The 21,324-nt window shown below is 36.5% G+C and overlaps 1 protein-coding gene across 1 annotated transcript in view; it reads right to left on the bottom strand.

The window, feature by feature from the left end:
• Positions 1-2,260: 2,260 nt before the first annotated feature.
• The window catches only part of ADAMTS18 (ADAM metallopeptidase with thrombospondin type 1 motif 18), a 64,591-nt gene continuing 45,527 nt past the window's right edge, over positions 2,261-21,324 (bottom strand). Inside the window, exons 17-23 of the mRNA XM_072346554.1 lie at positions 14,298-14,436; positions 13,129-13,255; positions 8,846-9,050; positions 6,580-6,771; positions 6,002-6,214; positions 4,943-5,090; positions 2,261-2,376 (exon numbers count right to left, since the gene is read on the bottom strand). Of these exons, the coding sequence (XP_072202655.1) occupies positions 2,261-2,376; positions 4,943-5,090; positions 6,002-6,214; positions 6,580-6,771; positions 8,846-9,050; positions 13,129-13,255; positions 14,298-14,436 (1,140 nt within the window). The remainder of the gene's footprint in view (positions 2,377-4,942; positions 5,091-6,001; positions 6,215-6,579; positions 6,772-8,845; positions 9,051-13,128; positions 13,256-14,297; positions 14,437-21,324) is intronic.

The following is a 21,324-nucleotide window of genomic DNA, read 5'->3' as shown; positions in this document are numbered from 1 at the left end:
ATACAAAACTGGAGTGGCAAGGGCAGGGTTAGACAGAGAATTCATACATAGCTGTGGTGGCTAAATTTCCACTGCCCCAAAGAACCCACTCCTCTGGGTGGGACAGCTTTAGTTGCTGTCCCTCCACAGAACAGTAGGTTCAGAGTCACCAGCATTAGACAAATTATTTAGTAGAAGAATAAAAGAAAATGTTTTAAGGATATTAAGGCACAATCAGCATAAACACAAACAAATGCAAACACCACTTATATTACTTGATATTTATTTATAACCTCCATATTTTATTCATGAATTTTACAATTCCAAATATAATGAAACAGTTGAAGTACTTTATTACAGAGCTTATAAAATAATTAAATAATACACTTATATTTTTTGCTTTTTTTTTTTTTTTACATCATATTTTGTGACACTGCCATTTTCTTTTCTCAGTTTTCACTTAAGGAAGTGAGCAAAGAAATATAAAGGAGAAGCTATGCATTAATAAATTAATTATTTTACATCAAATAATAAAAAAGACACAATTATTAAAAACAAAACAAAACAGAAAAAACCTTGTTGCTTTCCTAGAGAAAAGTTCATAATTATACAATGTCGAATATCAAGACAGAGCAATGTAGACTGAGATATGTTTCCAATCATAATTTCTTGAAGTATCCTATAATACATGTTTTTAATTTAAATTGTTGCGAAAGGAACTGATAATTTCAAGTGACCACTGTCTGGCATTAGTGCTGAGCTGGCTAATCTTATGCTGAATTGATACTTTAAAAAAAAAAAACAACACAAAACAGTAAAATGCAGCTACATTCATCAAAAGAAGTTGTGGGATTGGGTGGAATTAGATAAATATGTCCCTCATAGCCTCTCCCCAGAAAATTACAGTAGAACACAGCTCTGTCTCAGAACGGTTTTGGCAAATATATTGGGTTGAATTTTTTTAATTCAGGAACCTTTTAAGCTGTACCTTTTGATGTACAGTGTCACATAACATCTTGATACGGAACGATGACAAATATTGTTCACATTTTCCTGTTTGCTGGTGGATTCTGAACTAAATGTAAGTATTAAGAGAGTGTATAAAAATAGAAATTATTTTTATTTGGTTAGAGAAAATAGCCTGCTTAGTATTTGCAATTTTTTCTTGTATGAAAAAATAACTATTAACCTTATAGTTATTTATAACTATAGTTAAACCTGTATGAAAATATAACTATTTAGAAAAGTTTGGCATGAATTAATGGACTGTAATATTCCTGTTATTTCCTTTGGGCAACTGATGAAACAAAATTTGCAGAGATTTGAGATTAAAAGGAAGACATTCTTCAGTATCTTGGCATTTAAACAACCTAGCTTCTGAAAAAAATCTACTTTAATATATCAAGTTTAAATTTTAAATTTACATATCTTATGAGCTTAGCAAGTTGAAAACATAACATTGAGCTCAACAAATCTGAGTTCCTTGAGTTAGTTGAAATATGAAATTCTATTTTACTTGTAACACAGCAACGTTAAAAGTCCAAATATTCTAACGCTGAATATTTCTAGGAATACATTTCAAGTTACTAGTTAACCACCTCTGAGTTTCTACATGAAGCAGAAAATGAATTCTTCAAAACAATAAAAACATAAGCATGATGCAAAACTTGCTTTTCCAGCAGCAAGTACAATAGAGAAGCACCATATATCTTTGTAGTGCACTATTTACTTCTCATGGTCACACGTGTGACACTGGGCTCTCCAAACAGTCATTTGAAAGTCTTTCTGTGAAGATGGCAGTAAACAGCTTGCTTACCCTGGGAAGATGTTATCACAGAAGATAAAAAAAAAGGAAACACTTCTGATTGCGTGATCTGTCATGCTGCCTTGCTGTAACCTTATTCCTTGAGATCCCAATCTCTTTTGCTTTGCATTCTGGTAAATTAGCCACAAAAGGCATCCTTGCCTGATTTTCTTCCTCATAACGTGTGACAGTGCAAAGTGACACTTTTAAGGAAAGAACTGCCCCTCGAGTCTCAGTGTTCAAGTGATCTGTAGTACCCTGTACTTCAGTGAGGTCAGCAAATAAAAAAAAATAAACATTCATTCATTTTTCAACATATATCCAACAATTACTGTACCTCAGACATTCCCTTAGAAAAAAATGTCTCTTCCATCAGTGGTTTATGTGGCACCATGTCTTGACTCAAAGCAAAGTTAATTTCAACATAAATTGAGGAAGAAAATCTTGTCAGTGAAGGGTTCAGATAACGTGCTGCTATCAGTTCTTCTTTGTGCAAGATTTACAACACTGCTTGCCATAAAATTTGTGGTTACAGACACCGTGCTGGGGTACCAGATGACACCAGCTAAAGAAATCCACACAAGAAGGATCATCTGCAAGAAAGAAATCCAAGCAATGTTTCAGTATTTTTGAAAATCAGACAGTAGTTCCCCCAGCACCTTCCAAAGTGACTTATTTTCCTGCATTTAGCTCTTTAGGGAATGTACAGAATCACTCTTCTAACTTAAACACTCCAGTTAGGTGGCAGAGATCAGGCTTTTAGGACTTTGACAATGCCATAGCGCTGAAAACTTAACTAATGGGAATAGATACAAACTGACAACATCTTGTTCTGAAAAGCCCAGCTTCTAATTACAGAAATAAGTTAGAAAATATTTATCATTATGATCTCATTTCACCAACTTATGTGCAGCTCACATGGCCCAGTGACTTTAAAAACATTTCATAGTTACTCCTTTCTAGAGTTTTGGAGTGGATTCTTTTCTTTGGAAGAGCAGAGTGGGGGGTTCATATGCCTGATTTGTAAACAAATCTACAGTGTCTGGGAGAGCAGCAAGACATTTCAATGAGATTTAGCAAAATTTGTAGTTAAACTGAAATCTCCTGTGAAGAGAGAACAGAACTTCTGTTTTCATGATCAATGAAGGGACTTCACAAAGAGTTGCTGAAGAAAATCTTGCTAACATTATCTGCATTCTCAGATCAACCATTTGGTTTTGGGAATTATCTTGATCTCTGTGTATGAATTTTTTTTTATTGGTCACTGCTACACTTCTTAAACTTCCTTGTTTATGACAGCAATGGTGATACTTTTGTATCTTTATCCTCCTCAGATTTACTTGAATGAACATGAAAATGAAAAATACTGCCATTTTATTGCTCAATTTTTAAAAACATAATTCCCATCTGTAAATGCTAATGTTATGTAAAGAAAACACTGTCCTTGAACAAACAGTTTTATAGGAACTAGGAAGCTCAGTGTTGTACTTCATACTGCCTTAATCAAGTGTAAAGACGGAGCGGATCTCGTAGTTTAGCACCAGCTTTCACTTTGCTTCAACTACTGCCCACCACACAGAATGTGGCAGTAGGGAACAGACAGTGCCACCTTGCCAAAGGAGTCAACAGATGAAAAGCTGCACAGCTCCCAGTAAGGAAAGCTGTTCTGAGTTGGGATGAACACCAATTTTCAGAAATTAGGGATGACTGTTTTTGTTGTGGCTTGTTGTCATTTTGTGTTGTTGTTTTGTTTTGTTTTTTTTTAACTTGAAACGCATGGAGGAGGTAATGTTAATAAATCTTTATTCCCCCTTTTGAAGACCAGAATGCATTGCTAACATTACAGAGGTGTGGCCAAAAACTTTATTCTTGGGGCCTAATCCAAAGACTATTGGAATGAACACAAAGGCTCCCACTAGCTTCAGTGAATGCAGACCAGGCTGTCAGCTCCTTATTTCTGTTTACTCAAGTATTTACATGTTGTTTTAATTTTGATTCATTTCAAGCGGTTGGATTTGTTAGGAGTTATGGTGACCGTAACTGCATCTAACAGATGGAAGTGACCCAGCTTGTCTAGGAAAGTGTGCAAACTCTCCCTGAAACATTAATTTCTCGACTGTGATCACTGAGCTGGAGCTGCATGGCTGATAATGGAGACTGATTTGCTTCGATGTGATTCCAGCACAGCTGGTTCCTTCTCTTTTTGCTGGTTTAGACAGAAAGTTAGAGAGCAGTGAGGAGATAATTGATCTCTAGAGCCTGACGACCCAGTTATAACAAAGGTGAAAGGGCTCCTGCAGATGTGAGGCAAGAAAGAAACAGGCCAAGTCCAAAATTAGTAACAGACATTACTTCAGACATGAAATATAGCAGAGGGAGGCTGGGGTGAAAGAAGAGTGCTTGCTGTATCATGACAGAAGAGGACATAATACAGAAATTCTGAAGTACAGCTGAACTTCTTAGGAATGTTAATTACCATTTGAATAGCTAAGAATATTTAATTATAAAAATGGGAAAACTGCTCATGTATCTCTGTTAGGTATATTTTATCAGTGTATCTTAGTTTGGATTGAGGTCTGTTTGATACTCTGCGTGTCTTGAGTTACTACAGTGGGATGGTCTAACTCTTCAGACACCACTGGGTTCTACAGTGAATATCATGAATCAGTACAGATGAGAGGGGTTGCTGTCTAATGTCAAATTACAAGATGCAGGGCCAGAGGTTGACCGTTGCTCCCAACTCCATTTCTCCAGCCTGCTTTATAGGTGTTACTTTCAGCATCTTGTTTTAAAAGAAAATACTCATAAAAGAGTACCAGCATAGGACATTCACAAAAACAGAAACTGAAGGTACAGCTCAGAACCACACTGTGTTAACTTTTATATATATATATATGTATTTATATATTTCAAACTCATCTCTATTCTTAAAATCTCTCTCAGTTATACTCAAGTCTGCTGTAAGAGAGTTAACTCTGGGAAGAGAGATACTGTAGTGTTGAAAGTAACTGCAAAGCTTCAATTATGGGAAAAATTTGTGGAGGAACATGTCAAATATAAATCTTACGTGGGTGTAACGAAAAGGTGATTTTTGCTGGACATGGAGTCTATCTGTGTATAGCAATATAAACTGCTGCAGGATGTAGAGCTGAGTTTTACCTCTTTTTGAAGGGGCTGGGCAAAAGTTAGTATTGCAGGCTCTCAGGATTGCTGGTTTCTGATGGGGTAAGCACCCAGAGGCTGGTCTCCCTTGGCGTAGGCACTGTACACTCCGGGTTTGCACTCCCCCACCACATGTTACTGTACACTGTAGAGAACAACAAAAACATCTTATAGAGAATCCTTCAAAGCCCATGAAAGCCAAAGGAAAACACTCTGAAAGGTTTAGATGAGACTTTCAGAGAGAGGTCAGGATCAGATGTGTCAATGGTTGGCGATCCCTATCAGGACCAGATTTTCAAAGGTGTGTGCATCTGTTCTCCATTCTTGAACCCTTTCGAAAGTATGGTTATTTAAGGACTCGACTGAAAATTTGGTTCCTTACTTAGCCATGTAGACAAACTGAATGTTTTAGAAAACCCGCTCCTGATTGGCTGCATTGACTTCTTTTGAACTCTAAGCCTCTGGGCCCAATCCTGCTGTCGGAGCAGAGATAAAGCTCCCACTGGAAACGTAATTATGGCAGTGTCTGGGGAAAAACAGTATGCATTTGCAGGAAGATCTATGAAGTATTTTAGAATGAATAAGCCTTTTACTTGTATGTGTTTCGTGAAAAGTTGTCTTTAAGATAAATGTGATCATTTTCATCTGATTACAATTGTCAGGCATACATTGTTTCATGTAAATGTTATTAAATGAGTGTGTGGCTCATTGATATGTGACTCATAAAGTAGATAAGTTCCAGAAATACAGAAGCTTATTTGCAAGAATGTAGAAACAAATACAGACTGATCCTCAAATTAATCATAGCATTTAGGGAATTCCAGGCAATCTATGCAGATCCTCAAATACGCTGTGTGTATAGCTATGTAATAGTTCAATCACAGTGCAGTTAGAACACTGAAAAGGAAGTGTTGGGAAACAATAGTGGAATCAAGTTCCTCTGGAGCACAAATAACATTTTAGGGCAAACTTCTTGAATTTGAGGAAAAAGAAGTTAACTAAACCAAAATACATCATGGATAGGAAGAGAGGGACAAGAAGGCTTTCCATTCCTACCTGCTGCCAGGGTGAGGAATACCAGCCAGACACCATGTTATACAACGTTTGAGATGGACAGGGTCCATTGTTACAAGCTTCTTCCAGGTCTATATTTGGTTTCTTGATATTTCTACATCTTCTCTGAGGAAAGGTGATTAATTTCCCATGGATGCTTTTCTCTCCACATTTTAGTTCTCGCTTGCGTACAGCTGGGCCACAAGAGGCTGAGCACTGTAAAAGCAAAGCACACCTTTTAAATCTATAGAAACACATTCAAAGGAGGCTGGGCTATGCTCAAGACAACCTAAATTACATGAAACTACAAAAGCATTATAAAACCCCAAAGACCATGGTCCATATGTATAAACAGAAATATGAAGCTAAGTCACCGATAGTCCAAAAAAACAAAGACATCAGAATATATCTAACTACATCTGAACGCAAAGAACTGTGTTTTTATAGTGGTTTGCCCACAGCACCTGATTTTCAAATGTCAGGTCAGGTTTTCTTTTTTCTTTCCTGCGTTTGCGTGTGTGTCCCCAAGTCACCATTTTCAAAATGAGGGAAGGAAGACAGTGAGTCCCACTTTACTTTACCTCACTCCAGGAAGCAATCACCCACTGGAGCCGGTCATTTTTGGGGCAGCGTCCTAGCACACAGGTCTGCTGGGATTCAGGTTTATGGTCTTGGCTGCACATACTTTCAGGCAAGATTTTCAGCTTGGGAGAACCAGTACTTGTGCAGTAGACGTCCCGTTTCTTAATGCCTCTCCCACAAGTCTTGGAGCACTGTGATGGAAAGAAATATTCATTTGAGCTAGAAGAAATGTAAATTGACATTATTCATATTTTACAGCAGAACACAGAAACCATTGTTAATGTGTTCTGTAGCTGTCACTGTAATGCAAGTAAACTTGAAACTCCATAACAGCAACATCTATTTGTCAGTCTTACAGTGTTCTTCTGAGTGCTTTCTTTTCGTAAACTATGAACTCTTAACAGCCCCCATGTAGGACAAGCAATATCTTTTTTTTTTTCTGCTGATGAGGGAAGTTGGACTTGTGAGCAAAACTGTTTTTTCTCTAGACAGCATAGTTAAAAGCTACTTCTAACCTCCCATTTGAAAATCTCCAACAGCAAGATGTTCTCAGCTATTTGTTATCTTGTCCTCATGTTAGACCAGAGGGACAAGAAAGAGACAGAGAAAACTATCTAGGGAATCTATACATAACTCCTTCACGGGAATCTCACAAGAAGACAGAATCTGATATAGAAAATGGTTAAGATGCTTGACCAAAGTTAATTGCCAGGATTACAACGAAGCTTAGGACAAGTCACTAGTGAATAAATATGTATTGCTTGAACTGTGGTTCAGTTGAAAAGACATTCCATAGCTTTCACTGCCTCAGCCTGCAACAAAATGCACTAATGAGCCGTTTCTGATGAAATGAGGAAATAGCCCTGAAATAATGCTGTGGACTTTCTATCTCGCTGCATCCTCTTCTAAGTGTTTTTACAATAACTAACAGACACATTCCAGTGCAGAATACCACATTATCACTGTACAAATTAAACCATAAATGTTTTCTAAAGATTTCATGAAACAGGGTGCACTGAAATAGAACAGAATTACCTGTTTGCTGAAAATTTCTGGTTGTAATCTTATCCCCAAACAGATGGAAAAGCCTTTCATTTAAAATGATTCTCAGATTTGTGAAGAGAGACTGGGTAGTTTGCATTTTTGTCTTTTAACTCTTTTGAGCCTGTGAAATAGCAGCTTTCAGCAGACCCTTAAAATCTTTGTTAACTTGTTCAATAAGCCTGGTAAGGGCTTGTGGACTTTGTTCTTCCCTTTTAAACATCTAATTGTCATAGCTGTTTTTTACAGCCTTTTGCCATAGTAGTGTTTCCTTCACATACACTGGAAGACAAAGTTACTTGTCTGACCCAGTACATTACAGAGCATTCACAAGGAGAAGCAGTGTGTGCTTCTTAACCTGGAAAGCTTAGGTCAAGATGTTCTCGAACACCTAAGGAGTAAAAGTACCAAGAGGAGTACACAGGAGTAATAGAATTTTCAGTAAATTCAAATCCACCTTGGGTCTCACTAAATGAATATGGAAAAATCAAAATAATTCTTTCTTTTACAGGTTTACTGTCATCTGCCTCTTACATCTAAAGATTTCCCAACACTTGATTTATCCTTGCATTCACAGCTCATGCCAGCAGCAACAATAGTCACAGACAGAGCAGAGATGAGTTTTGTATAAGCATGTGTGTGCTTTTTAACTCAGACTGGTTTAATGTCAAGCTTTTCATAGGTTTGTGAAGCAGGGTGTGTACACACAGGAATCTGCCTAGGGGCCTTATGCTCCTCGTGGAGATTAACTGCAGCAGTGTTCTACTTGCTGAAGAAGAGTTACTCTAACAAATGCAAAAGTAGAGAAACAATTACTTTACGTGTAAATCACAGCTTTATCAATCCACAATTCAAAAATGCATGTGCATTAATAAGTCCAAATATTTCTTTATTCCTTGGCTGCCAAGAAAGGTTAATACTGCTGTAGGAACTGATCTCAGACAGGAGTTAATGGCTTTGAAGAATTCATCGAGTTATGAAACCAGAAAAAAATCTTCCATCTGTTTATATGCACCAGAAAGGACACCAGGTGTCCCCTTCTGGAAGCCCTCCTTTCTGACCACTTAAAAAGGCTTGTTGAAATATAGCTTACAAGTTATCATTACAAATGGAACTATTTGCACAATATTGATTCACAGTTTGCGCTGTTTCTTTCTGCATAGAATTTCTGGCATAGTTTTTATTATGTCAGCAATAGAAAACACAAGTTTTTCTCCAGATTACCTGAGACCATGGTCCAGGGCTCCATTCAGGTGGGCAGTCTTGGCTATTGCATATCTGCACTTGTGTAGGGGTGCTAACAGGACACAAGGAATGGGCCACTACCTCCTCTCTTTGGAAAGTCTTTTTCTGCACACACTGAATGAGACGACTCTGTTGCCCTCCTCCACAAGATTTGCTGCATGTACTCCATTCACCTGCTGACCAGCTTAATGGAGAAAATGTATATTAAAAACATAAGATGCCAATTAACTTTATAAAATCAACACACATGAGTCACCTACGAAATGCGAATTATTCAGGGATTCTGCTCAATCTACTCTACTGATGTACTGATATCAAAAAACCTTTGTTACTTAATCTTTCTTGAAGAGAACAGTTTGATTGGGATGGAATATAACTAATACAACTAGAAAATTAGCATTATTATTTACGGCTCACACATCTACCAGAACTAACTTGCCTATGAATCTAACCTGGAATCAGGAATTCCTTGGGGACCGAGAGAGACAGTGCCACTGAGGCTGGTGAAGTATTTAGAAAATCTAACAAATCACCATTCCTTTATAACTATGCCAGTATTTGAACTGAAAAAAAACTCCCTGAAAATGGAAAAGAAAAAATTCCCTAAAGACAGAGTGAATGATCACTTCTGTCACTTCAGCTGCTGAAGAAACATCCAAATAGACTAACAGAGAATGAAATAAAAGCGTGATGCATAGCCAGGTCTACAAGTAGATGAAATTGGCTCACTGGAAATTTCTGACCTTTGCTGTTATGTTGCTTTCCTTGTTACCTTTTCTTTCAAAAAAACACAAACTGGAAGAAGGTTCACCTAAGCTGAAATGAGGAAAAAGCTGGCATTGCAGGGAAGGAATGGGACCAACTTAGGTAGGCATGAACCTCCCAGTGCATTTGTCATCCCAACAAATGCTGGCACGGTAGTGTTCAGTGATATTAATGTCAAAACTTAGTTTGCCTCTATTTACAAAAAAGAATAGACTTGCTAAAATCAGCAGTCCTGTCAATAGCATTTGGAGGATTTAAATCTCCTCAGACTAACAAATTTGGCAGACAGAAGATGTGGGATCTAAATAAAACAGTAAGAATTTAACCAGCAAAAGCTGTTGGGCAAATGTACGCTCCAGTTGCAGGCAAGCTTCAGTTATGCATACTGTCACTAAAATTACACAAAGACTGAAGAAACACTGCCAATTGCTTAGGCTGAATTCAGTTTTGAAATGTCAATAGCTGCTTAGTATTTCTATTACTGAAGCACTGGGTGGGTCCCCAACCCTTGTGTAACTCTTCACAGACAAACATCCAAGCGTCTGTCCTTAAAAGCTTCCAATGTAAGATCATAAGGAACAACTAGATGGGAAAATGGGTAAAGAAAACAGAGGAAATTATGAATGATTAAATGATTACTTGAAATCTCTTATTGAAATATGCAGCACTGAATTTAAGCATTTTATAGATTTTTAATAATTTGTGTCCAGCATCCCATTTGCCTTTCTGATCACATCTGCCTGAAAATAAAACTAATTAAATTGTTTAAAAATATATAAAACTCCTATTCTGGTAAAATCCCTTCGGGAACAGAAGTGATCCCAACACTCAATCTAGTCACTTAAATAACTGTCAAAAGTAGTGAGAAATATAAAAAGGCCTAGTGTTAGGACAGAGAAATATTAATATTAAAGTCAGTAGTTACATATTTCCAGAACACATTATGTCTGATTTAGAAGTATGTGGACCACTTCAATACAAACATCTGGACAGAAGTTAATAGTTTTAATCCATTCAACAACTTTTAATTAGTTTCCCTTGATGCTTTTGACAGCCATGATTGGCAGAGCAATCCAAAGCAATCATTTTAAGAGTCTATTTGCACTAACTGTCCAGAAAGTTCCCTTCTTCGTAGAGGAGAGGGCAATAAACTTGCTTTAATGTCCTCTAGTAAACTTCCATTTTCCAGAATTATCTGGGCTGCGATCCAAGAGTATCTTTCATTAGCTCAAATAACATAAGTAATTATGAGCAGATTTGCCAGTTCTGAAATCCAACAACAGTGTGCAGTTGTGATGCCTGTGTTCTTACTGTAGGGATGGTAGTTTTGTTCTCCCTTGGTCTTTGTTCCTATGCAGTAATTATTCCACACTGACCTTTACAAGTCTGGAGTCTTCTCTTTCAAGTCACAAAACAGACACATCTGTTAGTCACTTTCTTTCCTGCCTATTATGCCCACCATATTTGTTTCTTCTTTATTTGCTATATTTATTGATTTTTTTAATGTTGTCGCACGTGGTTTTAAAAATAATAAGTGAGTTGAATTTTCTTTTCCTAGATGTGCAGATTTGTGAAGCTTGGGGTTTTTATAGTTTTTATTTCTGCACTCTTTTTCGGGATCAAGTTATTAATTGTATTGCGGTAATCTAAAACCATCAGAGCAAATTTAGCATGACAGTATCACACTGCATGTCAAAATGGACATTCAAGCATTTTCAGAGATACTTATACATGTGGATCTTCAAAAAATGCCATGATATCAGTTGAACAGAAATAGAAATTTTCCATTTGGAAATATGCAAAACTGATTTTCTGTATTTTCTGAGAGAGAAAATAGAGATGAAAAACATTTTGCTGAAGTTTTATAGCATAATAAAACTACATGAAAATGGAGGTGAGCATAAGATGGTGAAAAAGGATCCTGGGAACATCACAGAGACTATATTTCTGCCTACATGATTCGAAGTTTGTTGGTTAAAAATAATTCTGGCAGGAGATAAGTCACATGCAAACAGATTGTGTTTGGCTACAAAGATTATGTAAAATTAGTATTCAGAAATTCATGTGGCTAAAAGCAATCTAAAGAAACTGCTGAAGCAGGAACATGGGGCTCTGATGCGACGCGCTGCCATTACTTAAATCTTATCTCTATCCTTTTGTGGTTGTAATGTATAATTTACCATTTGGATTCTGTGCTCTCTGCTGTAATCTTTAAATTTTGCAGGAAATTCCAAACTATTACTGGACTATTTTTTAGAATGTTTAACATATTGCAAACTATGGATTTTGAAGCAAAAACAACGCTACCATGAAGCATATCTGTCTTTTTGCCTTGCCCCATCATCCGCTTCTTCACTAGGGCAGATAGGGAAAATTGACTAAATGTGTTATTTTTATCGAGTATGGGAGTGGGATTAACTGGTTTCGCACTTATTGCATTCATCAGTACATGGTAAAACCAGCAGATGACATGAGGACTAGAGCTCCTCACTTCTTCTGCCATCTGCTTCTTGTGCACTTAAACTGTGTTTTCAACAATTTTCCTATGCAACAATTAATTTTTTTCACCGTATTGCTGTAGAAAATCTCCTGTCCTGGAAGTCAAAAGGCCTTTTTCTGATCTTTAATATAAAATTAATATAATGCTCAAGTTGAAAAGTCAGGAGTCCAAATGTGAAAAATCAGAAGACAGACAGTCAGTGTACCCTTAAATCTCCCCATTTAAATTCTAAGCCACACGATACTGTGTTTAATTATATGAACACAACGTTTTTTTTTCCAAAGGACTCCTACCACAGCTACTATAAATCAGCGTGACTCCTTTGTTTTTAAAGGAGCTCTGTAGATTTATACCAGCTGGATTCTAAAGGCTTATCTATATGTCATTGTCTTCCTTTGAATCTCACCTTTCTTATGTGTTAGAAAATAAGGTTGTTAACATAAGAAATGTCTTCATATTTATTTCTGTGGGAGCAGGAGCATTGCTGACAATTTATTTGGCTAAGATAGTCCTCTTACAGGTATCAAAATACTGTATGAAGTATTTTGCCCAAAAGTCACTAATTGCACTTCACAAGATTCTTTTAGCCTAATCTAATATGTGGAATCTGAGTCAGAAGGCCAAGCTTCCACATGGGGAGTAGCACTTTACTCAGGAAATGGTCTTATTGATTCAAGGTGAGTAAAGGTGGCAGAATGGGCCCCTAAGTAACTTAGATTTACTCAGTGTCACATAGCTAACCCCAGCATGGTGACAGAGCTGCAAGCAATCCTCAGGAGGTCTTGCTTAGCAACATTAGAAATACTGCTTCTATTATTATCATTGGGCAGAAGCCTACACAACTAACTTTTTTAAACCATTACTGTTTTAAATTACAGAATAAAAACGGGTTCATCTAGCGGGCTGTACAGTTCTGTGTGCCTATCGCAGAGAACGTCCTTGCTAGCTAACTCAGTCATAAGGCACAATGAAAGGTAGAAAAATAAAGAGAACTTACTATGCTGGGCAAGGATTAGTGTTGCATAGTTTAGTTTCAGTTAAAGGCTTCATCCTTGGACCACAAAAAGAGGAATTAACTCGTGTGCGATGATCTTCCAAACAAATTGCTTTTGCTGTAATGTGTCCTATGGAAGTATTAAAATAAAGAAAAAAGTAGTAAGATAAATGTTTACTAAAGATTCAAAAGAAAAAGAAGTAGGAAAGAATTTTATGTGAACCAATCCAAGCTCATCCTTGGTACAATTCCCTTGACTTGAACTAAGTAAAACAGGACTTCATTTGGCAACAGATTTTTAATGCTAACTTCCTTAAACAGTCTGCTGGTATGTTGTGAAATCTTAACAACAAACCAACAAGATATTTCTGAATTTCACTTTTTTTTTTAATTTTTTTTTTTAGGAGCTCAGCATGGCATTTACTTGGGTCATCCAGTCCAAATCTTTGACATTATGACTGCATCATAGAATCTTATTTATATGACCCACTTACAATTTAAAGGCTACTCAAATTTTTGTTCTCTTTTTGTTGTTTTTTTTTTTTTTGTTCCTATCTGCCACTTTTCTGCTTTTATTACATCCTGGAATTACTTCCACTGACAGAACATCCAGGATTTAAATAGAATAAACAATTGTTCTAAGGAAGGCAAATACCTAGAGGAGTATGGTAATAAGAGGTCTTTAGATTATGCAGAATTTCAGAGTTAAAGTTTGCTGAATTCAAATATTTGTAATTAAGCAGTGAGAAGATCAGTGTAGAGCTGTCAATAAAATTCTTTATAGTATTTTAGTCTTCAATTACTCTCTACAGATAGATAAAATTTACTCATTATTTGTTATCTTTCTTTGTTCCCAGGTTACAACTACATCAAAGCACATATTTAATTCCCATGTTACTTCAACAGCAAGATATGTGCAGATTGACCTGAAGAAAAAAAGACTGCCACTGTAAGTGACATGAATTGAGACTGTCATGATTCTTTCTTTCTTCCACAGAGGAGCTATGAAGGTACTTCATCTATAAGTAGTCAGTCTAAAAAAAAAAGGGACCAGGTGTTCAGTGTATGTATTATTACACATGCTTGCAAAATTAAAGGCAGCTGAAATGTTTGAGATGAATGTATAAAGAAAAATGAAAATGAAGAGCATCAAATATTAGGAAGTTACCTACCCCCGCCACAGGTAGCTGAGCACTCTGACTGCACTGTCACCCAGGAGTGGCTGTGCTTTTTGATAGATGTCTTGTTCTCGTTCAGTTTGGAAAATGTGTATTCCCAAGCAATCCCAGGATTTCTGCCTTGTAGCAGGATCTACAGGTGGGAAATTGGAGTTTGGTTTCAAGAAAAACAAACAAACAAAACAACAATAGGGGGAGGGATGTTAAAAAAAAACATCCTGGGGGGATTCTGTGATTTGGAAGGAAGATTAACTAAACATAATACATATATAATGTATTTATACACACCATGAAATAATTTTCCAGATACCTATTCTTTGTTGTATTAAAATTCAACAAAGCAATTCCTAAACATCAAACCTGCAGGACATACAAGCAGAATGCAGAAATGGCCTGTCTGGCCTTTTAGTAATACACATATCAAAGGAGGAGGAACTTTTGTTCATACCTCGAGATCACACTTAATGCTGAGCTCTCGCCTGATCTAATAACTGTTATGAAGTTGCGGTATTTAAGTGGCCAAAATAAGAGTATAGCTTAAAACGTCTTGAGGATATCTTGAAGTATTAGGCTGTGAATATTTGTTTTCCAAAACTGTTCCTTACTTCCTGATAGCAGATGTAAGAAATAAAGCAAATGCATCCTAAATAACATAACTCAGAACACAGAAGAGGGAGGATGAGAAGATGTATATATATGTATATATATATATATATACACACATATATATATACAGCAACCAGCTTTATTTCTGTGAAGCAATACTATCCTGGTGCTTCAAGACAACAAATGGAAAGAGAGCAAATGATCCTTAGCATGTTGGAACAAGAGATGTTAGTATCTATCATTCAGGGAACAACCTCACTGTAATGTCAGGAACTTGCAGCCTCCAGCTGAGTGAGTGCCTCTGTGTAACTCCTGCACGTCATGCAGGCTGCTCTGTACATGTTTTAAGTCATTGGGCTACACTCTTTTCTTCTGCACTGGGAAGTAGATACATTTATAACAGGGAGCTGAAATCTTTAACTTCCTCTCCTCGTAGCCATGAGCCAAAGCTAGAGCTCCTTCCCACCCTTGAAACCACAGGAGGATATGTAAACAAAGTAGGAACTGCATCACGTTCAGGTTTCTTACGTCCTGTATCATCCCAGCTACAGTTTAAAAGGGCAAAAAACAAACTCTGGAAAAGTACTGGACACAAAATATTGTACAGCACAAAACCACGTAATTTAAAGTCCCTGGCACTCAGCTGAAAAATGTTGTACAATGCATAATGTTCAACCAAGTTTTCATCAGGAATGCAGTGCTATTGCAAGGTTACAATTTTGCCAAAGTAATGAGCATATAAAATTTTTCTATCGTATTTTCAAACATTCATTATAAAGCCCTCCTTTAACAACCCAATAACTGAAGTCTGCATATACAGCCAAGTTATCAGACCTACAAATTTGGAAAGACCTCCAGTGCTTGTTCTACTTAACTGGATACATTCCAGCATCTTTTCAGCCAACTGGCATTTGCTCCCAAATTTACAGCTGGCAAAAAACCTCCTTAAACATTTCCAGTTCCTCAATACTGTTTAATGTCTACCTTTAACACACCAACCACCTGACTTCAGACACAACACTCAGCAGCTCTGACCGCAGGGCGCAGAGTTATAAAATTTACAGCTTCTTGAGTTTGAAAACCACAGACTCTATGGCTGGAATCTGCCAGATCTACTCTGAAGAAAAAGAACTGTGGCTTTTGCTTAGGGCATAAAATGTTAAAACAATGGATAAATTGAATTCTCCTGAGTAAAGAACCTTTTCCTTTTGCTGCTAATTTTGATTTCAAAGCTAAACCAATAAGTTTTCAAAACTAGCTGTGCATCTGCCCCTTTCTTAAGACTCCATTTTTTTTCTTTCTTTTTCTTTTCCCTTTATTTTTTTCTTTACTGTGGCTATCCTATGCCCCCTGTGCAGTACTCCATTTTGCAGGGCAAAATTCTGAAGAGCCTGTCAATATGCCTTTTTATGATTGAGCCTTTGTGCTTTTAAGTTGTTATGAAGTTACTTGCAGTACATTGAGTTAAAACAGATTAAGTTACACAGGATAAACTCCTCTTTCTCCCATAATAATCTGTCTAATGTGCAGGAATATTTGCAAGCATCTGGCAGGCTAGCCAGATGTAAAAATGATGTAGTCCCTGTGAAGGACAAATGGGTAACTTACGGAGTCAAGCTGATCTTAAACAAAAAGCCAGATAAAGGAATAATTACTGTTTACCTGGATGTGCTTCCCATATGTACTAAAAGCAAATGTATTTTCATTTTTAACTCACTCTGCATGTGCATCATTTACAAAATGGGCATGAGCCCAGACTTTAAGCCCCAACATACATGGTATGCATCTCCAAATTGCATCTACATTTCCTGGGTCCCTCCCACATCTTGTAGGTCTTTGATAATTTCTTGAGGCGCATGTTAGAGCTGAACTGCCTCCAGTGAGCTACACATTACACTAAGGGCAGGCTAAGAAGCTTGTTGGTGCAGAAGACTAGTGTCTGGCTGTTATTTGGATTTTCAGAAAGACGCTTGTGAGACTGGAACTTTTATCCACTCTGAGTCTACATGCCATTTAATAAATGTATTAACATCCAACATATTAACCCAGCGTCTGATTTCTTTGATCAGTCAAGATTAATCTCACTGGCATTCATGAATTCAGCTTGTTTTCAGTAGTGTATGGTAGTATATGATGCTTGTGTAAAGCTGTTACAGTTAAAAAACAGGATCATTGCCTCAATGGGCAGTTACGTAGGATCCTTGATCATGGCTAACACCAGGAGCTTCAAAGGAAAGTGCAAGAACACCTGTAGAGAAAATCATCAGTAAAAGAAGAATTGCATCTATATTGGTTGCTTAAGCCAAACCTTAAAACAAAAGAGTTTTTATCCTTTCAGTATTTCTAAAGTCACTTTAAACAAAATCTTAACTAAAAGCTTATGACAAACTGTTGTTTTTCAGGAAAGTCCACTAAGGTCATTAAAAGGGGGTAAAAAATAATAAAGAGTATCCTTGAAAGGTCCTGCATGATCTCATTCCTACTTCAGCTGTTTCGAATTTATCTTATGTTGTTATTGTGTCTCCATTTTTTATTTTTTATTTTATTTTTTACTGTTCACATGCCAAACGCACAACCTTCAGGGACGCTGTCCAGCTAGTCTCTCCTCACTAAAGGAGAACCCTTTTATCCGTTGTATTGAATCAACATCTGTATCTTATAAGCACATCTTAGCTTTCTTTAACTTACTTTCTCTTTAGGGGAAATCAGTACAAATTTATCATCTAGTAGCTAATAATAAATGTAATGTTTTATAACTACAACTTGGCTTTCTCCCAGTGGCAGCTCTACCATCAGTAAAGTCTTTCCACCTGGCCTTCTTTCTCTTTTCTTTTTTTTTTTCCCTATTAACAAAGAAGAAGTGATTTACTGATTTTAATTATACATTTGCCTGCTTTGAAGATCCATTAGCCTTCCTGTGAATATCTGCCTCTTTGTAAAGCATCCTTTCCATTTGTTACTTACTGTTGTCAAAATAAACCACCTTTTTTCACTGGTATTTCACAATTCCTTGATCAGATATTTCACCAAGTCTGAGGTAAACGTCAATGAAGACACTGATTGTATCTCATCCTGAAAAATGTTACAGTGCTTTCTCAAATCAGATACAAGGTCATTCTTCATTCATTTACTGATAGAATGGACAAATAGATCACCAAACTATCGTGTTTTTAAGTTAGTCTGTACAATATTCTTGGGGTTGACCTAGTAGTTCAATTTCTTTTGCACTGTCAGAGTCCCTCAGTTCAAGTCAGTGGTGGAGGGTGACTGAATATTTCAGCAAATGGAAGTCACAAGTGACCTTCATACAAGACCTGTGCCAATGGAGCCCTCTGATGCCCATGTCCCCGATGCTCTGTTAGCATCTTATGGAAAGTAATTTCAGCATTTAGATGTGATGACTGTCAGCCCTCATTTCCTAATCTAGATGAATGAATGATGAATGTACTCTTTGCTCCTCCTCAGGTTAAGTATTTTTCAGTTAAGACAAAAACACTGCTGACATCTTTAAATTGGCAGGGGTGACCTTACATGACCAACAAATAAATAAGCTGTATATATTCAACTACTTAAAAAAATATCCAGTATGTTTCCATTTAAGATGAGACAGTTATGCTACAAAAACTGCATTTTAAAACCTGGTGTTGATTTCTGATGATTTAACTATCATGTTTCTACCACATTGATTTTTGCCTGAATTTGGACATTTGGGAACTGCCTTCTTAACCCCTCGATATTTCTCATTTAGTCTTTTACTGGTTTCTACAAACCCACAATTGCTAAAGTATCAATATTCCAAACAGCCATTTCAGAAAGATATACAAATTTTGAAGGGCACTGGTATACAATGCTTTGCTTTCCTTCCATAGAATCATATAGAATCATAGAATCACCAAGGTTGGAAAAGACTTAAAACATCATCCATCTGTGAGTTTACTTCTTCAACAATCCAGAAAGTGCTTTGATGAATTCTTAAAATCTCATTTAAATCTGCATTTACATTTCCAGAAGTTGCACTCAGGAAACACTCAATACCTACAATTTGAACTGTGAATTCAATTCAAAGGAGAACAAAAAATTCTCCTCCTCCTCAGAAAATATTTGGCCACTGAAGTTCGTATTTTCAGTCCCACAACCTAGTTTAATTACAGAATTGCTGCTCTTTGTCTTCTTTGGTCTGACTGGTTCCCATAATCATACACACATAACATATGTAAATATATATATATGTTTGTGTGCATTTGGGGTTGGGTTTCTTTGGTTTTGTTTTGTTTTGTTTTTGTGAAATTCCAGGACAGATAAAAAGTACTTTGTGATTTTTGTCTCTCATCCATTACCGAATAGGACTGCGAAGTCTGATTAGATGACACGTGTCAGCTTAGCTATTGGAAAACCTGACAGAAAAACACAGATGCACAGGAACATGCTGTACAATGAGACATAAATATGAAACACAGTATGACTGTAAGGCTGAACTATTACTTGTGGTATGCAAGACAATAGGGAATTTCAAGGTTTATACTTATTTAGGATTCATCCTTCTTTCTTACTACATGCTTCAGATGTCTCTTTCAAGAAAATATTTTGGAGAAAGACTTCATTTCAAAGGAAGTGATTGCCTTGAGCACAGATGTGATAGACCTGTCTGGACCCATGCTTGCAAAGCACTGCTCACATCCTGTCCTGTGAATGTTGCTCAGAGGACATGCATAACCTTAACTTTCTGAATGCAGCAGATTGATTTGCATCCAGAAATGCAGTTCAAAACCTGGGTTGCTTGGGTCACCACACAACTGTCTAGCAAAACTATGACTACAAAACTAAGCACAAGCTCTGCCGATCTGTCTTTCTGATCATGGTAGAACAGCAATAAATACATCTACACCAACTTGTACTTAGTGCCCACTTGAAAAATTCCGGTATTTACTCATGCAGTTTATTCAGTTTCTCAGTCCGTGCAGTGTCAGTTTTTACCAGGACTTCCACTGAATTCTAGAAAAAATCTAATCCAGAAAATAATTATTAAATTGGTGTTGAATATAACATAATTAAAAAGAGAAAAAAATACTTGAACCGCAGAAAAAAATTGAAGGCTGGACCCTGGAAAGTCTCATCTTACTGAAAATCAACTGGATAAAAAAAATTGCTGGTAGGATTTATTTTGTACGATTCTTTGAAAATTACAAATGAGATAAAAACCAATCTACAACACAGCATACTTAAATGTTCCATCATTCAGCCTTCTATCAGCATTTAGTATTTATTGGTAAGTGGGATTGGTTTTATTATTACTGTTGCCAATGGGTATTTAGCAATTTGTGTTTTCACATAGAAGTGTGTTCTGTAGTTTTCACTGGCATTTTTTGCTGCTTACTTATTTATAAAGCATAAATAATGGAGATCTCTGAACAAACAAGATTTTACATATTTTCCAGAATTCAGTTTGTTGTTTATTTAATTATTTAATGAAATCTTTATTACAGCTTATAGATATATTTAATTTGGAAATATATACATTTAACATTTCCAGTTGTTGGAATCCCTAGTTACCAAAGTCAGTGGTGTAGGTAATTCAATAAAAATACAAGGGAAGTTTAGATAAGCTTTTGTAGGAAGAATAGCCTCAAGTTAAATGCTAAATCTTAATAAAACTGTTTAGCATACTGCGATAGGATGAAAATAGAAGTGGTATTTGGCATTAAGCGTTTTTTCTTTAATCTTTATTCTGTGAAGTATTTGCATGATATGCAGCCAAGTAAGTCATCTACAGGAAATTTATTATTCATACTTTAGTTCTATAATAATACTGTTCAATTTACTTTGTATTATGACAAATAAGATTCCTGAGAGTTCAGATTAGCATTTCCTAACATTCATAAGTATGCTTGTTTCTTTGGTGTGAGGCTATTTTGGAAATGATTTGTGGACACAGAAGCATGTCTGTAACTTGTAGACCAAAATTCTTCTTTGGACTAAAATATTCTTACTAACTTATGCTTTAGAAAGGGATTGCTAATTGTGATAATTTGCTGATTTACACACCCTTTTCCTATGTCAAACTGTCCATCCTAAAGTGCTCTCACATATGTTCAAGGTCTGTGAGCTTCAAAGGAGCCTATATAGATGTTTAAGTACATTACTCAGTATGAATAATGGTAAGGCTCTTCAGTATTCAAAATAAAACTTTACTGAATAGCTGTGAAAGTTTAAATAATCCTTGAAGAATATATTAATATCACAGTCTATATTTGCTGTGTTTCTAAGTTTAAAGGAACAAAGCTGTGTAATGGAAACAGGATGCAGAGTTCTTGGTTAACCACTCCTGCTAAACTTGTTCAGAGAGCAGTGTTCACTTATGGTATTATGTGATGGGATGGAGAACCACCAACCACTGTCTCAGAGTGGGTACAGCCCT

Source organism: Excalfactoria chinensis, chromosome 11 (assembly GCF_039878825.1).
Source record: "Excalfactoria chinensis isolate bCotChi1 chromosome 11, bCotChi1.hap2, whole genome shotgun sequence".
Taxonomy (NCBI): Eukaryota; Metazoa; Chordata; class Aves; order Galliformes; family Phasianidae; genus Excalfactoria; species Excalfactoria chinensis.
Note: the sequence above shows the minus strand (reverse complement) of the source record. Positions and strands in the feature narration are given on the sequence as shown.